The 22,680-nt window shown below is 45.0% G+C and overlaps 1 protein-coding gene across 3 annotated transcripts in view; it reads right to left on the bottom strand.

Moving 5' to 3' along the window:
- Positions 1–22,680, bottom strand: part of LOC146809997 (uncharacterized) — a 272,745-nt gene that overhangs the window by 26,543 nt on the left and 223,522 nt on the right. For all 3 annotated transcript variants that reach the window (XM_085616873.1, XM_085616874.1, XM_085616872.1), the window contains one exon: positions 6,500–6,633. In XM_085616873.1, the coding sequence (XP_085472999.1) occupies positions 6,500–6,633 (134 nt within the window). The remainder of the gene's footprint in view (positions 1–6,499; positions 6,634–22,680) is intronic.

Genomic DNA, 22,680 nt, shown 5'->3' with positions numbered 1-22,680 from the left:
TCTGGCGCCCTTTAGTGAACCCTGATTTGTCGGGGTGAATAAGAGTGGGTAGGACTCTCTCTAGTCTAAGAGCAAAAAAAAATTAATTCATTTTTGCATCAAGATTTAACAGACCGATAGGTCTATAAGAGGTACGCTCTTGAGGGTCCTTACACACTTTCGGAATTTTTGAGATCAGGGCTTCCCCCTAGGAGGGGGACACCGCTTGGCATCCGCAATAACACTGAATAGAGTATTAACTTGAGGAACTAGTTCAACAGCAAAAGTTCAGTGGAACTGTGCCGTGAACTGATCTGGGCCCGGGGCTTTATGTCGTTTGAGGCAATCAATGGCTGTCTGAACTTTTTTTTGGAATATGGCGCTGCCCAAATCCTCATTAGTTGCTGCCGGGACCTGAGGTAGCTCTAGGGAATCTAAATATTGAATCTGGTCTGTCTCTAGGGGTGGTTCAGCCATGAATAACATGCTGTAGAAGTCATGGAACGCTACTGCCTTCCCCTCTTCACTAGTATTAGGGACCCCATTCCTATCGATGATTTGCCTCACATAGTCCTTCTCCTGTTTAACCCTTAATTGCCATGCCAAAAGTGATCCTACTTTATCTTTCCCCTCTTAACTATGGGCCTGGAGTCTCAGGATAGTCTTTTCAGCTCTATTAGTATAGATGACATTCAGTTTCCCCATGAGGGCCTTGACTTTTCTAAGGGCTAGTACCGAAGGCGAGTCTTTGTGTGATTTTTTCGCTTGGATCAGCTCTTGTTCTAACGCCAGTCTTTCTTTCGTCTGGGGTTTCCTCAGGGAGTTGATGAGAGCAATGCAGTGTCCCCTTATAAATGCTTGAAGGCATCGCAGTTGTTTGCTGGGGATGGGTCCGCAGGATCGTTAGCTATGAAAACATCCCTGATAGCTTTACATAGATAGTCTCTGTGTGGTCTGTCCCTGCACAATATGTCTGGGAAATACCATCTTGTCAATTTATAGCGTGGGGCTGGCCAGTTTAATAATCAAGTCAGGGGAGCATGGTCTGAGAGGGTTATGGGGCGGAAGGGGGAGGCCGTGTATGCAGCATGTAAGAGTGACTGGCTAACAAAAATGTGGTCTATCCTGTGGGCGTGTGAGAAAAAAGAATAGTCCTGCATGGTGGGAGGAAGTGCCCTCCAAATGTCTAGCAGCCCAAGTTGTAGGGACAGTTTCAGTGCCCTGCTAAACACCTCCCGGTTCTCTGTGGGTGTGTGATGTCCATCTGTGAGTCCCAGATGAGATTAAAATTTCCCATGAGAACAATTTCCCCTTAGACAAATCCCATCAGGGAGGCAAGAAAGGCTGACATAAAATCATCCTGCCCTGTATTAGGTGCATGCACTGTGGCGATCTTGCAGGGCCGACCCAACAACAGTCCCCTAACCATGATAAATCTCTCCTCCTTATCGCTTATCCAGACCTCTAGGTGACATTGAGTGGAGGAGTGGAACATCAGGGCAACTCCATTTTGTTTCCTGGAGCTGGATGCTCAAAATATCATGGGTTTGTGCCTATGTTTCAACCTTAATTCCTCTCCCTTCTTAAGATGTGTCTCCTGCACAGCCACCACCTGTGGTCCCTCATCCCCTAGAAATTTCCAGAAGCGTTGCCTTTTATTAGGGGAGTTGAGGCCCCTAACATTCCACAACATTAGTTTAACCCCCATCCGCCCCTGTGTCCTGTTGTGCGCGATAGTGGGGACCACCCCACCTCCCTGTTCCCTTCCATTACTTTCGAGTTGTGTACCCTGGGTAAAACATGGATCAATACAAATACTAGCAAAAACATGAACTGTTCAGGATTCCACAGAGTCCTGTTGGACTTCATCTTCGGAAGGCTACTGGGGCAAAACCACTGCCGCACCCAGAGCCCCGTGAGAGTTCTTTAGAAGACCTTAACTCTGGAATGATCCCATCTCGGCTCTAGACAGCTAAGCGGCGAATGTCAGCTGGTATGTCATGGTTTGCGACAGTAGAAGATGGGAGGAGGCCCCTCTGTCGATTCTGTCCTTTCCCTAGGGGTGTCCAAGCACCCCGGGTATGGATCCACAGCGCCTTAAATCTTCTTGGGTAAATGAGTGCTTCTGCAGTTTAAGTGGAGTAATCCTTTATCATACATATGAGGCCAGTTGCTTATGTATTCTCGTCACGACAACTTCTTGTTTGCTTGTTTAGGTGTCTGCCAGGCCAAGGAGGTCACCAGCCCAGGGGCCGCTCATTGAGTGCTTCACTCGGCGATGCCTCCCTTTGTGGCGACACTCTCCCCATACCAAGGAGGGCCGCCGCGCCCTCCACCTCCGTAAAATGCTGCTGTTTGTTATTGAGGGAAAAGGCAAGACCGAATGGGTAAATCCACCCAAATTTAATGCGGCACTCCCTCAGGGTGGATGTGATCAGCCAAAATTGTTGGAGCCTCATCAGTGTGGCCAGGGCAACATCTTGCAAAAGAGCGCAGGTTGCTCCCTGGTAGTCTACCAACTCTCTGTCTCGTGCCTTCCGGAGCACCAGTTCCTTGATCTTATTGGAGGGGAATTTGGCCATGCTGTCTCTCGGCATTTGTTTCCCCCTTGTAGAGCCAGGCCCACTCAATGCACGTGCACCAGATGTACATTGTGTGCCCCCTCGCCTATGATGCCAGTGAACAGGCCCACTATACATGTATCCAGATCGGTTCCTTCTTTCCCTTCCTCCAGGCCCGCACCCTGATGTTATTCCTTCGGGAGCGGTTCTCCAGGTCCTCGCATTTGAGCAGTGTAGAGTTCAACTGGGCAGACAGGGATTCTACCCCCTCCTCCAGCAATTGGAGTTGACTCTCCAGGTTCTGGCATTTTGCCTCTAGGTCGAGGGTGAGCGACGCAATTGAGTCTACGTTCACTTGAAGTGCAATAATTTTTGTCTGAATTTTCAACTGGAAGGAGTCGAAGGAGGCTCCTATGTCCACCTGAATGTCTTCTATGAGCTCCCTTTTAAATTCTTTTACGTTGTGAGGAGGTCCTCCCGGGAGAACGCCATTCCCCCTGTCTCCTGGATGCCCTCTTTTTCTTGCACTTCACCTGCTTTGGATGCTCCGAAGTAGCTGGAGACCTTGTTGGGCTGTCCTTTTTTGGGTGGCAACGGGGCAGCTCTTTGTCGCACCCCACAACCCTCCATTCCTGAATCACGTGGTCAAGGGGAGGAGCAGTGTTGTGGTGAGGAATCTGTTATGGCGTTGCTTTGCTCTCAAGAGCACTAGAGCCCGGGAAGGCTCACCTCCTCAAGGACTGCATGCTCTTCTGGTGCCTGCTAGAATGGGATCTCCCCAGTGCACGAGATGCGAGGGTTTTATCGCAGCAATCTGTGCTGGTATCACTGTGGCCTGGCTTAAAAGACAATGGGTGCCATCTTAGGGTCAGGCATGGGACCAGGCACATCTCACAGAGTTCCTCGCCACCCCCGGGGCGCAGAACAGCCCGGTGGGACCGGCCTGGGTAATCCGCCTGCCTTTCTGCTTTTCTTCTGCAGGCTCTGCCCTTGATATGCAGCTCTAGTGGTCAGTCGCACCACAGGGGGCACTCCTACCGTCTCGTGTGTGCCTGGTACGATGGCCCAGATTCCTCCCTGGAGCCCCCGTGCAGCATCTGTGATAGAGCTGGGACAGGTGTGGGCCTGTTCAGTGTCCCTCTCCTGGGCTCTGGTATGGTCTGCGCCCCTGGGGAATCTCCGCAAAAGCCGTCTAATGATGCTGGGAAGAGCCGCCATTTCAGAGTCTCAGCACCGCAGCTCACCACCTCTCATGGCCCGCTGCTGCTGCAACAAAGCTCCCGCATTGCGAAAGGGCATTGGAGTCCCGGGTGGGCTGTCTCCTCTTCTGCACCCCGTGTGCCACCGCGTCTGTGTCCTCCCTTGCTGCGGTGCTCTCCCTTGAAGGTATCGTCAGCCACTTCAGGGTGCAACCACCATTTTGGCTAGGTGGCAGCGATCCCAATATTCCGCAAAGGGCAGATATCGGAACCCTGCTCACCCAAGATAGGTGTCCAGAGTGATCACAGTCTTCTATTTGCCCAGTCCCGGCACACCGCTCGCCATTTGCCCAGCACTGGCCGCTGAAAACCACTCTCTCACAGGGCTCTTCCGCAGAGCCAAACAAAGTCACGGTGATGGCTGGCCATGCCCCTTCTTGGAAGATTATGCTGTTGAGCACATCAGATCTTCAGTTGATCATTTCCAGAGTGAAAAGGTGGAATAGGACTAAAAAGGAGGGTTTACAACTGACGTTGAGTTCAGGTAACCCAGTGGAAGAGTGCAGTGAGAAAACTGGTGTGGGCAAATCGTACTATGCTGAACAGGGCCACAGGAAAAGTGCAGTTTGAATTTATGTGAGCAAGGTGAGCGAAAGGTTTGATGTCCAAAGGAGTGGAGAGGAAAAGACTGGCAGAAAATGTGGAAAGTTTGAAGAATGCGCTTAAAGTTGGAGAGTGGTTGCGTGTGAGGAAAGGACGTAGGGAAGACAAAGGTTTGGCTACATTTTCTGATCCTTTGCAGATTAAGAGAGTGAGTGTATCCTTACACTGTGTTGTTAAGTAATGGCTTTGTGTTGAATCAAAAAAAGTGTTAAAAGTTGCAGACTGTCTGTTAAGAGAAGAAATCGAAGATGGGATGAGTGAAGATAGAAAACATTGTGTGCAAGGTGAGAGGATGCAAGAAGGGCAAAAAGAGGCAATTCCTGGTGGATGTGATCCATCTTATCAAAGGACTGATGAAGAACGTGATGGTAATCATGGAAGGGTTAGGCAAATGCAGTGGTGGCTAGTAGGGAATGGGTGGTTGGAAAATATTTAAAAAAACACACTTACCTTTTCCGCCGGCCACATCTCCTCCACTTTTCTTCTCTTCCTGACTGCAGTCTGGAAGAAGCCGCAGGAAGCACCAGGGCACACATTCTCCCCTGCAGCGCTGTAATTGGTCTGAGCACCGTGGATCGGCACTCAGATCAGGACAGGGAGCCTGTGCATATTCCCTACCAGGCTGTCCTTGTGGAAAATATGTAAAGTGTGCATGACTGCTTGGCTGGACAAGATGGCCGGCCAAGCAGTCATGCGCACTTATTGTGTATAGTCCACTCCTCCTCACTGAGCCACCAGCCCCACCTCGCACTAACGCAGCCCTGCAGTAACCAAAAATAAAATTATAAGAACATTCAGTTATTATCATTTTCTTTTTCCCTCTTTCGCTGCTCTAAGAGCGGTGGGTAATGCTCCCCCGCCTTAGTGGAGGATCCGCCACTGGGCAAATACCGGTTTGGCATGGGGATTATTTGCTGGGGTGCTGCTTAGTATATTTTCTTGGAATGTGTCAAGCTTTGTTTATATTTTTAGTGATAGTTTGAGTAACAGTCGAGAAATGTGTTGATACTAGTTATTGTTATAAGTGTTTTACAATATTATTGTTATATTTTGATTTTTTGTTGTTGTTTTGTTGGTTATTACAAGAAGGGATATTTACTGTATTTAGACTCCTATGAGTCTACTTCATGAGACGCGTCGTAGTGTTTCATTTCGCATGGCATGTGTCATGAGGGTTCTAAGGAAGAATGTTGGTGGGGAGATGAACAACCGTTGAGGAGCTGGCTGGCAGCTCCCTCCTGATGTTCCTGATTCACTGTATTCCTGGGAGGGCATCCTTTATGTTGCACTTGTGTGACTGCTTTGATTTAGTTGCATCACATGATTTCCAATGCTGTCTTCTCTCTGCTTAAGCAGCTGATGCTCACTTGGACCATAGGAGGATCCCCCTGTTGCCTTACTCTGTGATTCACAGGTATTTGTTTTGGCAATAAATATTTGTAGATTTTCTCTGAAACTTGCTGTATTAGATCTTCATTAACTTCATTAGAAAATGCAATGACATTCACCTTCCTTCTATGCAGTTGAAATGAGAAAAAAAAATCATTTGCTGAGAGGGCTGTTTCTCCAACCCCCGGTACACACAATGGAAATAGAGGCACACAGAACATGCCACCTTATATTCCCAGTAGTAAGCGTGGCACACATCAGGATGTAGTCATAGCCATCAACCATTTGGTTGTACTTACCACAAGTACCTTATCGGCTTTACTTACCATCAGCACCTATACGGTTGTGTATTTCATGCCTGCCCTCAATGAGCTGTACTTACTGCAAGTACTCATAGTGTTGGACTTACTGCTTATATACTTACCTACTGCTTGTAAACTTGGGGTTGCACTTACCATCACCGCCCATAGGGATTCATTTTTTTACAGCATTCACTGGGATATATCTATTGCCAGCAGCTATTAGGATATACTTGCTAGTAGCAACCAATAGGCTATACCTATTGAATTGTGCTATCCGCCAGAACCACATAGTTTTAATTTCCACCAGCCCCATTGGGATGGACTAACCAAAGGCACTCTTTGGGTTTTCTCAGTAATGGCACCCATCTGGTTATATTTACTCGCACCAATCATCAGATTTACTTACCACCAACTTATTTATGGTGATGACTGCACACAAGGTCAGGATCACAAGTGCTAAACCGACGAGTAAGGTGTACTCCCATTTCCATTTATAACTGAGTTCGCATGATTGCTGCGACTTTCTTGCCAGCTGTGCATCTAAAAGAAAAAAAAGCAGTTGTTTATTTTTAAGGCAAACTTATGTTTTGAACCCCTGGTGGACAACTTTGCAGTGGCACTGGAGAGATTTTACTAGTAAGCTAATGCTCCTTACAGGCCAGTAGGGCTGAGGCACCACATGTTCACATGATTGGCACTCATTTTAGGTGTGACAGTCTGGCTTCATTGATTTATCACTCTCAGCAGGATGCAGAGGAAATATCCTTATTTCTTTAAAACCATTCCACCTCTGCTTCCCACCACTCCTTACCATTAGCCAAAGGCACCCAAAAATATAAATTATGAAGGGGGTTGTGTTGGGCTTGTACCACGCAAGCCCAAAATGTGATTTATAAAGCCACTCAATGCCACCTTGTGTGGCCCTGAGTGGCTTCATCAATCTGGAGTAATGCAACATAGCATAGATCACTGCATTGTGTTACTTTGCCCTGGTAAGGCATTCCAAGGGCGTTACGTAATCCCCATCGATTCTGATGCATTCCCAGATTTACTATCAGTGGTAGACCTGGGAATGCACCAAAAAGATACGCCTTCTCAGGAGAGGCATAACCAGGAGAAATATATTTATTTTCCCCTGTTAATTCCTCCTCTTCTTCATTCTGCAGCACAAATAGTGGAATATGCCTCAGGATTGTTTTTGTGCAGGAAGGTGCGCCTTCCTGCACAAAAAACAATCTGGCACGCCACACAGGCACCCTTGCACCCTGGTGCAACAGTGCCTGTGTTGGCCCTAGGCAGCCCATTCTGTGCCGGCACTAGGGAAGGGGCCGAAATGTACCCTATTGCAATATATACAGTGCATTCCAGCTCTTTCCCTCTAACACAGCACAGCTGACTTGCAGCACTGGGCTGCGTTACTTTCCCATAAATAGGCCACCAAATGCATTCACACACTTTTAAGATGAGTAATTAGTTTCAAGAGCAGAACCCTGAAGAATACTGTATGGACAACATAGTTAGTCTCCACCCCCCATCACTTTAGTAGCAATTCATTTGTTTTTATATTAAGTGAAAGTTTTTAAGGTAACTCCCTAATAAATGCACAAAACTGTAGATGCATTTGAAATAAGAACACACACTGCGCCTTTTTCTGATACTCTTTAGCCCCCCTATTCTCTCTCATTTTAATTTACTCTCTAAGTCTCTCTTATTGTTTTCTATCTCTTGCAGTCATTTTACCCTGTCATCTGTCTCTAGTGTCCTTGACAATGTATCTTTCTCATTTATTTCTCTCTTTCCCTCTCTCTCAATTTTTTAATCTCCATCTTTCACTCTCACTGCCTTCACTTCCCTCTCTCTGTTTTTCTGTCTCTCTCCCGCTGTCATTTGCTAGTCCTGCCTCTCGTTTTCCTCTTTAGTTTCATGTTTTCTATAAAACTGTAAAAATATTTAGGGCCATAAGCATGGCCAAGTCACGCAGTTCAGTGAAGCAAGTCACCTTGCTACACTGCGTGACAGGGAAAGTGCAGAAATGGTGCCCTTTTGGCTGCCTAGCGCCAATGCAGGCACCCTTGCACATGCGCTGTAAGCAGGATTGTCTTTGTGCCCAAAACAATCCCCTGAGGTTTTTTCAACTCACATAGAAAGAGGAAACAACAAAGGGAAATAAGCATATTTCTCCTCATTACACCTCACCTGTCGAGGTGCAGGTTTTTGGCGCATTCCGAGGTCTACCACTTCTGATAAATCTGGGAATGCGTCAAAACCCATGGATGTTGTGTGGGAATACACAAGAAGCACCCATGGAAATGCCTCACTGATGCCGAGGGGAAACAACCTTTACAACGCAGTCATTACATCGCATGCCACTGCAATGCAGCCATTACAACGCATGTCACTACAACGTATGCCATTACAACGCCTACCATTACAACGCATAGTTTTTACCCCTACACTATCCAACACTTACCCTACTGTTGCACTCACTGGGGTGGGAATAGTAATTTATACCCCTACACTATCCAACACTTACCCTACTGTTCCCCCAGAAATTATGCGATGTAATGGTATGTGTTGTAATGGTATGCGATGTAATGGCATGCGTTGTAAAAACATGCATTGTAATTGATGTTGCGATGTAAAAACTGCGTTGTAAAGACATGCATTGTAAATGTTTGCGTTGTAGCATCATACATTCATGCCGAGTGCTGCATTGTATAACTCGAGATTTATGAAGCCACTCAGGGCCATGCAAGGTGGCCTCACATGGCTTCAGAAATCTCATTTTTGATTTGCATCGGTCTTGCGTGGTGCGTGTTGCTAGAATGACATAAAGGGGTTCTTAAATATCACCCATAGCATTTATAGTTGATTAATAATATTTAAAAACCTAGCATTTACAATTGTAGGTCTCATGAAGAATTTTATTTTTCCTTTAGCCTCGCACATATTTTATATGAATGTAAGAAATTAATTTATCATCTTATACTCGCACACACCGTAAGTACTCACTAAAGCAAACTGCTTGTAAAAATGCCAACTACAACATGGAAAATGCTGTAGAAAATTGTCACCACGACAGCCCCAAAGAAAGAATTTAATAATGGTTCCCAAACAGGGCCCTATTCAAAAAGATAAATTCTGTTTACGATCAAAAATACTTTTTTTATGCCTGTCAGCAACTCAAAAAGTCATTTTGGGCAGGCAAACATGCACTTGGTGCGATCGATTTCTTGGCAACAGCTGCAGAGGACGACGGGGCCAGATAGGACTATCTGGGAGATGCGGAGCTCAGCCTAGCAGGAGGTAAGTGGGAATAGGGGTCTCTTGCTGAGTATTTAGATCTCACCTGCGTGGGCTGCGCACATGCGCAGTCTCGCTGGCGAGATTTAATGTTTTAAGTATTTTCTGTTAAGGGCTTTAAGCCCCGCCCCTCTTTTCCATTGGCTGGCGTCACCGTTTATGTTTAACGGTGGCCAGCCATTGGAAAAGAGCTGGTAATTATGTTTTCGTTTGGCTTTTTGAGCCGTCCCATTTGTACAGGCTCGTCTGACTTCCGTGCGTCGTGAAAGCTTTCTTATCTTTATGGGGCCATGTGTTTCAAACACATGGCCCCATAAAGACAAGAAAGCTTTCACAACGGACTAAAGTGAAAGCGGACCGTGCTCGTTTTAGAGAGGGGACTCAGTTCCCCTGATTGGAGGTGTGCCTTGTGCCTCAGCACAGCAGCTGCATATATTAACAGAAAGTTAGGCTATTTTAAAAAACAATGCACCAGCGTGTTTTGTTTTAGTCTCTAAATGCAGTTTAAAGTGTCATCTCTAGTTCCACACATTTGAATAAATATAGTGTCCCTTTCTGTCATTTCTGGGCTGTACTACAGGTTGATATGTGGAAACATATATATAATTTATAAAAAAGTCAAACAAACCAAAAACATTTCTTTATATTTTGCATGATGATGTTAAATTATTTTCGTAAAATAGGCGCTTTGCGTTGTAAATCAGGAATGAGATTACTTTTTGTGGCGTCACTGCCTCTAAATTAGTCCCCACACTATTTTTCTGTGGACTTGCGCCCTCCTCCAGGTTTCTCCTTCACAAAATGGGAAAACAATATTTCTGACCAGTCATATAGCACTCCTGGCAATCTTCATTGCTCCTTGGCGCTACAGTGTTACCAGAAATTGTAAATTGTAACCTGCTCCCATAGAGCTCTCCTTCAAGAAACAGGTAGGTGATGCAGAGAATAAAACAATGAACTCTGATCTGCTCGCAGATCTTGGCTGCAGGCGCACAGACCCTGATCCACCGAACTACCCGACTCCTTGAATAACCCTTAACCCTTTACCATTGCAGTCTCGTTCAAGCCTCTTTCCCAAAGTTTGCTGTCTGTAGACTTTGCCATTCTGCCCTCCAGGGAAACAGAGGCCTTGCTTCCTGTATTGGTCGGAAAGACTAATTTAATTATGAAGTGCGCAGAATAAAAAGCCATTTAATTCACTCAGAAGAAGCGTGGTGAATAATGCTGGAGGCATGACGAGTTTTTCTCTCTCTTTCCAGGCCCTCTCGACAGGCATGAGCTGTGGACTCCCGGAGCTGAGCTGAGTGGATACGGGACTGCAGGTCAGAGACGCCTCTTCTGTTATGGAGTGCATGGGGGAGCGGGGGTGTGAGCCAAACAGGCCGCTCACTTGGAGCAGGCAGCGAAGGGGCTCGGTCTAAGCAGAGCACTCCAGTCACTCGGAGCGGGCAGCGATGGGGGGGAGGGGATCAGGTGTGCAGGCAGCGCAGTCCAGTCACTCGGAGCAGGCAGTGAAGGGGGGTCAGGTGTGCAGTCAGCGCACTCCAGTCACTCGGAGCAGACAGTGAAGGGGGGTCAGGTGTGCAGTCAGTGCACTCCAGTCACTCGGAGCAGGCAGTGAAGGGGGGTCAGGTGTGCAGTCAGCGCCGTCCAGTCACTCGGAGCAGGCAGCAAAGGGCTCGGTCTAGGCAGAGCAGTCCGGTCACACAGAGCAGGCAGCGAAGGGGGGTGGGGGGTCAGGTGTGCAGGCAGCGAGTTCACTCATTCGAAGCAGACAGTGGGGGCTCTTGGCAGCAGCTAGAGCAGTCCAGTCACATGGAGCAGGCAGTGGGGGTTCATTCAGTGCAGGCTGCGCAGTCCAGTCACTCGGAGCAGGCAGTGTAGGGGGCTGTCAGTGCAGGCAGCGCCATCTAGTCACTCAGAGCAGGCAATGAAGGAGGTGCTATCAGTGCAGGCAGTGCCGTCCAGTCACTCGGAGCAGGCAGTGAAGTGGGCTCAAGTGCAGGTAGAGGAGTCAAGGCACTCGGGGAAGGCAGTGGGGGTTCGGTCAGAGCAGTGAAGTCACTCAGAGCAGGCAGCAAAGGGGGCTCAGGTGTGCAGGAAGAGCAGTCCGGTCACTCGGAGCAGGCAGTGGGGGGAGGGGGAGCAGGTGTGCATGCAGCGCAGTCCACTCACTCGGAGCAGGCAGTGGGGGATTGGGTGCAGCTAGAACAGGCCAGTCACACAGAGCAGGCAGTGGGGGTTTGTTCAGTGCAGGCAGCGCACTCCACTCACTCGTAGCAGGCAGAGAAGGGGCTGTCAGTGCAGGCAGTGCAGTCCAGTCACTCGGAGCAGTCCGTGGGGGATCGTCAGTGCAGGCAGCGCAGTGCAGTCACTTGTAGCAGGCAGTGATGGGGGCTTAGTTAGTGCAGGAAGCATAGTCCAGTCACTCGGAGCAGCAATGAAGGGGCGCTGTCAGTGCAGGCATAGCAGATCACTCCCTCGGAGCAGGCACTGGGGATTCGGACAGTGCAGGCTGCGCACTCCAGTCACTTGGAGCAGGCAGAGAATGGGGCTCGGTCAGTGTAGGCAGCGCAGTCCAGTCACTCGTAGCAGGTAATGAAGGGGGCGCTGTCAGTGCAGGCATCACTGTCCAGTCACTCAGAGCAGGCAGCGAAGGAGACTCAGTGCAGGCAGCCCTGTCCAGTCAATCGGAGCAGGCAGTGAAGGGGGCTCAGGTGCAGTAGAGCAGTCCAATCACTTGGAGCAGACCATGAAGAGGGCTCAGTCAGTGCAGGCAGCACCGTTCAGTCACTCAGAGCAGGCAGAGAAGGAGATTCGGTGCAGGCATTGCCTTCCAGACACTCTGAACAGGCAGTGAAGCAGACTCGGTCAGTGCAGGCAGCGAAGTCAAGTCACTCGGAGAAAGCAGTGTAGGGGGGCTGTCAGTGCAGGCAGCACAGTCCAGTCACTCGGAGCAGGGGGGCTGTCAGTGCAGGCATTTAGCAGCACATATAGATGGAGGAAAACGCCTCTTAGGATTGTGTTTTTGCAGGAAGGGGCCCTTCATGCACTAAAACAATCCAGCATGCAACGTAAAGTGCAAGGGTGCCTACGTTGGCACTAGGCTGCACAGGGAGAAAGAACACAAATGCACTGTATTGCTTAAATGCGGTTTACTCCTGCCCTTGCACATGGCGTGTGGCAGCACAGCAAGGTACCTTGTGCGCTGCCTTTCACCGTTCAAGAGAAATACAGAGCAGATGTTTTAAAGCTGCTCTGTGTTTCTTTGTGCAGGCGGGAACCCACCTGGACCTTTAAGGGGGATTATAGATCTCCTTAGAGGCGGGTGCAGTGAGTAAATGCACCCGTCTGCAAGGAGATCTCTGAGAGGGTCCATGGGACCCGCTTTCATCCCTTTATAGGCCTGCATTTAGAAGACTCAGTGCCACCTTTTTGTGGCACACTTTCAGTACGCCTTCTAAAGGTATTCTTGCCTCTGCGCCCATGTCGGTAATATGGAACAGGTGCAGAGGCAAAGTGACTTCCTTATTTGCATGGGGCCACGCCTCATCCAAATGAGGGAACACCCTCTAATGATAACGCTGACACTACATATGTACCAGTGCTATCCATTTTACAGAAGGGGCCGCACAAGCGTCTATGGCCACTTTTGTAATTCCAAAGAGCCGCGGGATGCAGAAAGCGGGCACACATGCCCGTTGCGCTCCCGAGACACTTTGACAATATGGCCCCAGATGTACAGAATGTAGAGTAGTGAGCTTGAGAGAGCTGATCTGTCTTGCCGGCTCCCCTGCTTTTACAAGTGTTTACTTTAAATAGAACGGCGCGCCTCCGGTTTCAAACAGCAGCGTGATCTCACACATTTTAAATCCCGCCTCTGAGTTACATGTCCACTCTCTACCCCACACCGCGTGTTCTCTGATGAATGATTTATCGGTTATTTTTAAGTGTTTACTTCACATGAGTTATTTTAACTACTTATATTGGTTTAATTTGTGCCACACATGTTGTTCCTGGTCACCGCATTAGGTCTAAGCCTCAGTCATTCTCCTTTCCTCTTTGCTTCATGTTCTCCTCCTATGTTTCCCACTTATGTACTCTCCTCTGTGGCCCTCCACTCACATGGCCTGCCTCCCCCCTGTCTCTACACTTCTGCAAAAGGAGGGTTTCCTTGGAACGTTTAGGCCAATAAATGGAACATGTTTCGTGAGGTGCTTGCAATAGAATATCGTCCTGGAGGTGGTGGTCGGGGACCATGGTCTACCGCTTGCTTCAAGTAAAAGGGAGCTATTTTTAAAGCATTGGGGTCCTGCACATCTAAGAACTGGGTTGTATGAATGAAAGTGTACAGTTAAAAACTAGGAGGTGCTGGGCCTGGAGGATAGATTGTGAGGAGTGTGTTCTGAAGCTATCTACTCATAAAACATACAAGTGAATCTCCATTTTTAGGTCTCGCCTGATCCAGCGCATGCGTTGCTCTGGTTGAGACATTTAGTCAGAGGCTTTTCGAAGTGCTACCAAAGGCTGTTTTTCCTGGCCACCAACTTGCGATAACTCGCACAAGCGCGCGTGCCTCGCTCCGCCTCTCCAATGCAGCGAGCCTCGCTCCACCCCTCCCCGACCACAGAGCGCGTCCCCGCGATCGTGATCGCTTTCACGGATGCGTTGCGTTGTTTAGCTGTCTTCCTCGTGCACTTCTCTACCCTGCGTTTTTCGCTCGCCTTTATGCTTCTCCCTATTGCCTCCGCTCCTCCTGCGCTCCCCAGTATTAGCAGACACTGAATTTGTTTCATAATACTACGTCATAGCATGCTATGGTGAGCTCACCCTTGAGTACCAGGCATACTCTCGCTCCCATCTCTAGCGCACTCAACTCAGCTTCACTACACCTCAGCTAACCTGCCTCGCCTCCACCTTCCACCTTCCACCCCATAACACTCTACCGAGCTGGCAGCGACAAAACGCGTTTTAGACTCTGGTCTACTACTTGCAACCCTAGTAACAAACGACATGACATACCCTCTTACAAAAATGTAAATAATGATCTATGTATTTTCAGTGTGATAAGATCAGATAAATGCTGTGCTCTTTTTGTAATACGCTAGTCGTAACCTACGAGCCTTCAGCGAATTAAGTGAAAAGCAGCAGAGAGCAGTGGTGGGGATTTCGGACGTAATTTTATTGTGTTCTTACTTAGTATTATTATCAACAGGTAGTGTCACTGTGCTCCATTGCACTTAATGGAACACCACGAAAATATCTATTCTATTTTGCCTATTTGAGAAGAACAAAAGACTGAAATGCCCTTATCTGGATTTAAATACTTTGCGTGCAGGCTAATCCCAGATCTCTGCAGCGTGTGCATTAACCCGCAGATGTCAAGCAGCCCGCATCACTTGTGTCACCATTACCACTTGTCTTTCTATACAAGTACACGGTGCATGTTGGGAGTTTTTAATTCAACCATGCTCTACTTATGGGTAATTAAGAGTATACTGGGAAAACTGCAAGTGATAGAGCTGACCAAATTCAGCCTACATAAAGCAACGTCACTTAGTTTAAGTCACTGGTACCGGAACTCTTTATCTGCATATTTCTGGCAGCTCTGACTGCTTGAGCTATCCCTTCTCCTGGAACTCCTGAAATGAAGAACTCGCTAAATCCTATTGAGAGTGACACTTGTGACCAAGTATGAAACATGTACGTAAACGTTCCACTCTATGGTAACATTCATATAGCGCTTACTACGCGTGTGGGGTGGGGGAAGGGGCTGAAGCACTTGTCTACATGGGTAGTAGTCAGGTGGGAAAATAATGAACCCTGATTAAAAAAATAATAATAATAAATCAATCTTTCCTGTTTCTAGATGTTGGCATGAATGTATTATGAAAAAGCAAAAATATTCAATACATTGCAGATTAAAATAGTAGATTATCTGTTGGTATTTTTATACTCTTATTAACGAACACTAGTTGAGCTTCACTACTGCACATTTTCTCATGCGGAACCAAAGAAATCGCATACCACACGGTTGACGTGGAGGTTCATGGCCCTGTGAAAGCCCAACTGAAGTAAAGTAAAAAAGGAGGTGCAGTCCACATACAGAAACAAGTATTGGCATAGCCAATAGGTCTCGTCTTTGGGACCTTTTAAGTGTTTAACCATGCAACAGTTCATGTTGTTGGACCAAGAATATTGTGCTGCATAACTAAAAAATTATAAGGTCCCAAAAGCGAGACCTATTGGCTATGCCAATGCTTGTTTTATGGATGTGTGTTAGTATGTGTGTGGCTGATAAAAGGCTGATGCAATCTTCTCAAGATGGTTATTCTAGCCCGCATTGTAAACCGTTTTCGGCCCATACTGCTCTAACTAACCCAAAAACACTTCAGAAGGTTAGAGTCCCAGCTGCTAGAGTTTCATTGGCCAGTTTAACTAAAATACTGCGTGAATTGCATTTGTATAGCGCTTGCTACCCCTGACGAGGCGTTTCAAGTTGTCATTTACAGCTTCCTATTAGCAGGGGCGGTATGGCGCCTCCATCGCTCTAGCTGGCACTCTCGAAAGGGTTGATTGATTCAGTTTATTTAAAACATATGAGATTCAAAACATTAGCTATTAAAAGTATATTACAAGTTTGGGAAGCAATCAGAACCATGCATCCTATGCCGAGGTTTATTATATCCACATTGCTTTCATGTATTCCTAATATGTCGAAATTGGCACAGGATGGGCACTCCGCAGTTGGCATGATTTGCACTTGAAGACGTTGGGGCATTTATGTACGGATGAGGTTATCTTTACTTTGAACGAAATCCAGAGGGAATATAAAATACTCGAGCACGTCTTTTTTAGGTATTTGTAGCTTAGGGACCTCTGCTCTACCATCTAGTCAAGGATATTAATTCAGAATGTAATGTATTTTTTAAGCAATGTTTCATGGTATTTTGGCAAGGATGCGCATGGAATTGTTATTGACTTATAAATAGCCACAATATATTTTTATAGTATGATAGATGTTTTGAGGGGGCTAAAACATGAGTCTTTATATTTCAGTTAGTGATATAAGTGTAAATATTCTTATGGGCTGCACAATTCCGAACATCTCTCGCCTAAGAGTTCACAATTTTAAAGTGTTACACCATACAGCTTGTATAAATGGGGTCTCAGTGGCACATCTAACTGCTTCTTACATGTTCTAATGTTAATGCATATTGGACTCAAGTGTTTCTACTGCTAAATAAGTTCATGTGTGCTAACATTCATTAGAGCATTGGAGTGTTGAGAGCCCCAGTGGAGCTGAAGCGGCCTATGTGGACTGGTATAGCCCGCTGCTCTCAACATTTTAATATCCTAATATACACAGCATCTGCATACTCTTTCCTCTCAAAATATATTATTTAGGCAAAGGAAAGTGAAACGCATAGGCCGTGCAGGAGGACACATGCAGCCTTCACCCTTCCCTCCTTCTGTAGCTCAGTGTAACCAGGGCTTCAAAAGAAGGGAGTGGTGAATGCTGCTCAGCCCCTGGCTCTCCCAGGCTTGGCTGAACTACAGAAAGCAGTGCAGACAACCAGGGGCCTGACTTCGGCTCCGCTGTGAATGTTCAAAAGTAGCCTTGACCCTAAACCTAAGCTATTTTTACAAGGCCATTCTCTTAGTATCCCCTCATGAAAGTCAGAGGTGTTCTTCTTTGCTATAATTACTGCAAGATTAGACATTGCTCCTGTATGTCTTCCGCGTGAACCCCGAAATGGCAGGAATTTCCATTGTTTTGTGCCCTAGAGGTATCGATCATATAAAGTGACCCATGTACGCATAATCTAAAGATGATATGGTGTCCTATCATAGACCGGCTTAGCACTTTAATTCCAGGTTATATTACTGAACTACTAGGAATTTTTATGTTTTTGAATGACATTGTTTTAATGGCTTTTGTTTGATGTATGATGGTGATATGAATTAACTTATATAATGTATAAACATTTATACATTCGTTTTAATATGCTACATATTTTCCCAATTTAAAAAAGAGAGGAAAACGGGTAAGGGAGCGAGAGAGGTGTAGTTAACAATCGTCAACTTCTCGAGTTCAGGAAGGAGGCAGCAGGTTCAGTAATGAATGTTATCAAAGTTTATGGCAGGAAGCACAGGATTGAGCCCCACTTGGACCAGTATATAGGTGTGGAACCCCGGGTGCCATGAGAGCCAACAGAGCTGTATGAGGAAAGGAAACATAGAACAACAAGCAAAAAAACTAGGACCATGCATAACTCATTCAACCCAAGAGAAGCAGACAAATGTAAAACGGAAATTGCAGGGAGTTGTAATGGTGACAAACTAATCAGACCAGGAAGCCACAGAACCAACCAGAAAGGTCAGAGCAGTCAGTTGTTACTGAATAGAATCCACAGTGGGTTTCGTTAATTACCAGTGGCATCCTGCAGCCTCACGCTCTACATTCCTCGGTTTGTTCTCTTGACTCTCAAAGCATATTGAGGCGAGCAGTATAACCTCACTTCAGGAGTTGGAGGTGGGACTGGAACTCAGATAATGCATGACACGATTCATGATGCACAACTAAGCCAACGCCCAAAACAAATCTATCTTTGGAAAATAATAGAGGTTCACAGAAAACTTGGGCAAGGAAATTAGCCCAGAATTAATTGCAGAGCTTACATGCTATATGACACTTTCATTAAAAGAACATCTGAGAGCCCTTTTGTCAATATTCTAAAGCAATAGTCTGTTTCTCATATTTTTTATAGTTTTTTTTCTGGAACATCACTTTTGTAAACACATTTTATTCAGCTTTATAGTTTATACGGAGACAATATCCATAATCCCTGATGAGGTGTTGACACTGCCCGTAATTATCATAAATGTATCATTTATTTTTTTGATGAAAACATTGAGCTGTTTAAATTTACATATATTTATTGTAATTGAGTAATTATTGTCCATGATAATTACATAAACCCTATACCCTAACACTCTATTGTTTATTTTTAGCAAAGAAACAAATATTGATATCTAATCTGTACTCATAGTTTCTCTTTTGTATATTGCTTTATGTTGATGTAGTGGGTGGGTGTATAGGCCTAGCCCTGCACCTTGACAGAAGTAGGGTCCTGGGTATGTCTGGTGACCTTGAGTGGCCCATAAAGCTTCGCAGCTTTGACAGACTGTGGACTGCTGTCCCTGTCATTATTAAAGCACATAGAGGGGTGCTGCTCGCATTCCACGTGCTGAAAAATCTTGAGTAGAACTTTTTATCTATGTCTATGGGGGGCTTATCAACTCGTTCACTTTTTGTAAACTTCAAAGGCTATGTGGTCAACAAACATCTAGCAGACATATGGGCTGGACTTAATTTTCTAAAGTTTGTGCAGGCGCTCACGTGAATCAACACATTTTAACCTTGCCCACTTGAGCCTTTACAATGGTGAGTGCATGAATGCTAACTTTTGTGTTTCATGAGCCCACACACAAACCCTAAGTAAATGTGGGCCACCTTGTTTGTTGTGTGTGGCTGAATATGTGGGTTGATGTGGAAGACGAATGGTATGTTTGATTAAGATGTAGAAAGGTAAAGCTCGGAGATACATTTTGGGCTTGACGTTTGTGCAATATAGAGTTGATGATTTTCATAAATTACAGGAGAATTCTGTTTTAATTTTTCTGGTGAGGTAAAACATTTAAGTGATAGTAAAGTAAGTAGGCCATATTTATATAATCTTTGAGGCCTTTTACTTATCATTAAGCTTCTGAGAGCTGCTGATTAGTGTTAAAGAAATATGTCATTTTGGAGGTGTTAGGATTGAGGGGTGTACTTGAATCTCCTCCGAACACTTTAGACTTCCATAGGAGAGGGTCAGCAAAGGGTTATCTTTATAACCCTGTTCAAATAGGTTAAAGTCTCTCTAACATCATTTTTTGAGAAAAAACAATCACAAATTAATGTGAAGAGAGACTGGTTGAGGTTCTGTTAAAAGTTCAGTGTGTCCTTGGTAATAAGAGGTATTCCTCATAACAAGCACAGTGTATAAGGAGCCGCAGCGATCAGAAGAATTGTGGCATGATGAAAGTCACACTTGCCTTAAGAAATTAGGCCTATGTGTTACCTTGTTGTCCGGTGGAGCTTCACCGGTGCATGTCTAAACTACCATTCAAAGATTGGATTAACATGTCTTTTACAACAACGTAGCAGCGAACCACATCTTTATTAGATGGCGCTGTGTTTTTGCTGGAGCTGCTTTCCAAGGCTGCAAACAAAATTCTTCCACCCATCAGAGATCTACAGCAGGAGCGACATTGCAAAATGGAAAATGCAGAAAAATACTTTTTTAAACAAAATTAAGGTTATATTTTTTATATATTGTATAGAATAAAATGTTTTTGCAATTCAACACACATTTGAATTTTTCCTTTCTATCTATATTTTTTCAAACGTGAACCCTATCAGCAAATATGGATTACAACACAGAAGGAACCAAGTCTCAGGTCGCCCAGATATTCCAGACTACAAACGGTGACCAGAGTATTCGGTAGTATGGGATACATCTATGCAGACAAGAAAAATGAGAAGACAGAGCCAGGCAACAGCTCCTTTGACGTCACCACCACTGCCAGAAGGAAATAACAACATCAGAAGCAGCAGAGCCAAAGTCTAATAGTTGGCACAGAATAAGGAATTAAAAGAATTCATATTCATGGAAAATTAAAGTTTTTAATTTCATGTGCTCATAATTCTGCTGATTTCAAATGAGGCTTTAGTTATTATTACCTAAAGAATTTAGTAAACTGGGATTTATTTGTTAAATGGTTGTTAAATATTTATTATTGAGGATGAAGATTGGGATTATTTTATAATGTGAGTGTCAGCAGAACTGCTTTCAGAGGGTCATGAGGGCACGCAGGGGCTACTGGTTTCAACCTCCTGACGTCCTGGGGACTGGCCTAGTATGGATCCTGAGCAACCGGGCCAAATACTCCTTCTGCACTTAATTCTCAGTGCTAGCTGAGGTTGAGTAGTCGAGGCTCCCTCGGTGGGATGTAAATGCAGGCCAATCAACATGACTCATATCTCAAAATGCAAACAATGCACACAATAAATCATTATCAAGTCAAATACTAGCTTTTCTAATAAAAGAAGCATTTTATTTCTAACTCTACACATGCAAGGGTAGACAACATTTAGAAGCAATTACACAATCCTCCCTTAAGGTCGGGGCACTAGTAGTTATCAGGTAAATCATTGTCCCATCCTCGCATAACGTGTTCTGGGTTATTCCCCATGCACTGATAACTGCATCCAGGGAGTGCAAACTTACTGTACAAAACCGAAGGTACCCCTTAATGATTCATTTTGTGGTCTGGGAGAAAAGGCGACAACAGAAATATATATATATATATATATATATATATATATATATATATATATATATATATATATATATATGCAAAAAAGAAGCAGAGAACTCTGGGTAGTTCTCAAGTTTAGGTGGAAAGCAGCTCCTGTATGGAGCACTCTCAACACCAGCGACACTCTAGATCTGCTCACCTCAAATGTCTGTTTTTCTATCAAAATCTTTAAGCATAGGATTAGCACAGTGCCATCCACGCCGAGATAGAAAAGGACAAAGTCTTTTGCCATTTGTACAGCAAAGTCTTTAAGCATAGGACTAGCACAGTGCTGTCCTTGCCGAGCTGTAAAATGACAAAAACCAATTACCACTCCAGGCACAGTATTACAGCTTTGAGTTGGTAAAATACCAATCAAGCCAACCTGAAATGAGTAAAAGCAACCCCTGACACAGTGTTTCGCTCTAATTAGAGCTCTTCAGAGAGGTATAGCTTTGTCCAGACACAAGGGAGCACCCAGTATAAGTCAAAGCAATACCCTTTCAGGCATAGAGTGACGAATAAATTATGCAAAATAGAAGCAGAGAACTCTGGGTAGTTCTCAAGTTTAGGTGGAAAGCAGCTCCTGTATGGAGCACTCTCAACACCAGCGACATTCTAGATCTGCTCACCTCAAATGTCTGTTTTTCTATCAAAATCTTTAAGCATAGGATTAGCACAGTGCCATCCACGCCGAGATAGAAAAGGACAAAGTCTTTTGCCATTTGTACAGCAAAGTCTTTAAGCATAGGACTAGCACAGTGCTGTCCTTGCCGAGCTGTAAAATGACAAAAACCAATTACCACTCCAGGCACAGTATTACAGCTTTGAGTTGGTAAAATACCAATCAAGCCAACCTGAAATGAGTAAAAGCAACCCCTGACACAGTGTTTCGCTCTAATTAGAGCTCTTCAGAGAGGTATAGCTTTGTCCAGACACAAGGGAGCACCCAGTATAAGTCAAAGCAATACCCTTTCAGGCATTCATATATATATATATATACGCAACCTCCCACTCGACCAACATTTATTATACAATGGCTATAAAAAGCTCTATCCCTTTGCTCTAAATATCAGAAAAGCGATGAATGTGATGTGTGTATGTGTGTGTTTGGTACTTAAGGAAATGACTGTACGTGAGGTTAGCAGAGATGTGATAATGGTCAGTATCACAGCATGGGGATGCGTATAAACATACCATTTTGTATGTATAAATTACACAATCATGCTTATTTTGCACATTTAGGAGAATTGGACTAATGTCGAACTATTTATGAATTGCACTCTATATATAAATACAGAACAAATTATGGTTTTATAATACCTTAAAAAAATATATATGATTAAATATATGTTCCACAATCTTTGAAATATATCCACAAAGATGGACAACAAATAAAGATATGAACTAATGCATTTTTGTTATACCTACTGATATTTACAGCAAAGGGACAGCCCGTCAGAGCTTATTATAGCCATTGTATAACAAATGTTGGTCGAGTGGGAAATTGTGTGTGTGTATATATATATATATATATATATATATATATATATATATATATATATATATATATGTGTGTTTACGAAAAGATTGTTGCGAACCTCCGCTCTCCTTCCTATCGACGCCGGTGCCAGCCTCAGTCGCAACTCCGTTTTTTGTATCTTTGTGTGGATATAATCCGAGAAATCTCAGTAAATAATCCAGCGGCACACCCAGGACAAAACAATAAGTTTATTATTGTTTCAAACGAACAGAACTACGCGTTTCGGCGAAGCCTTTGTCAAGTTAGTGACCCGTGCCCAAATTCCCCTAGAAATACAGGTCAAGGTTGATGGATAGTGAAGAAATACTATCGCGATCAAACATTTCATTTGTGTA

This window comes from Triturus cristatus, chromosome 7 (assembly GCF_964204655.1).
Source record: "Triturus cristatus chromosome 7, aTriCri1.1, whole genome shotgun sequence".
NCBI classification, from domain to species: Eukaryota; Metazoa; Chordata; class Amphibia; order Caudata; family Salamandridae; genus Triturus; species Triturus cristatus.
Note: the sequence above shows the minus strand (reverse complement) of the source record. Positions and strands in the feature narration are given on the sequence as shown.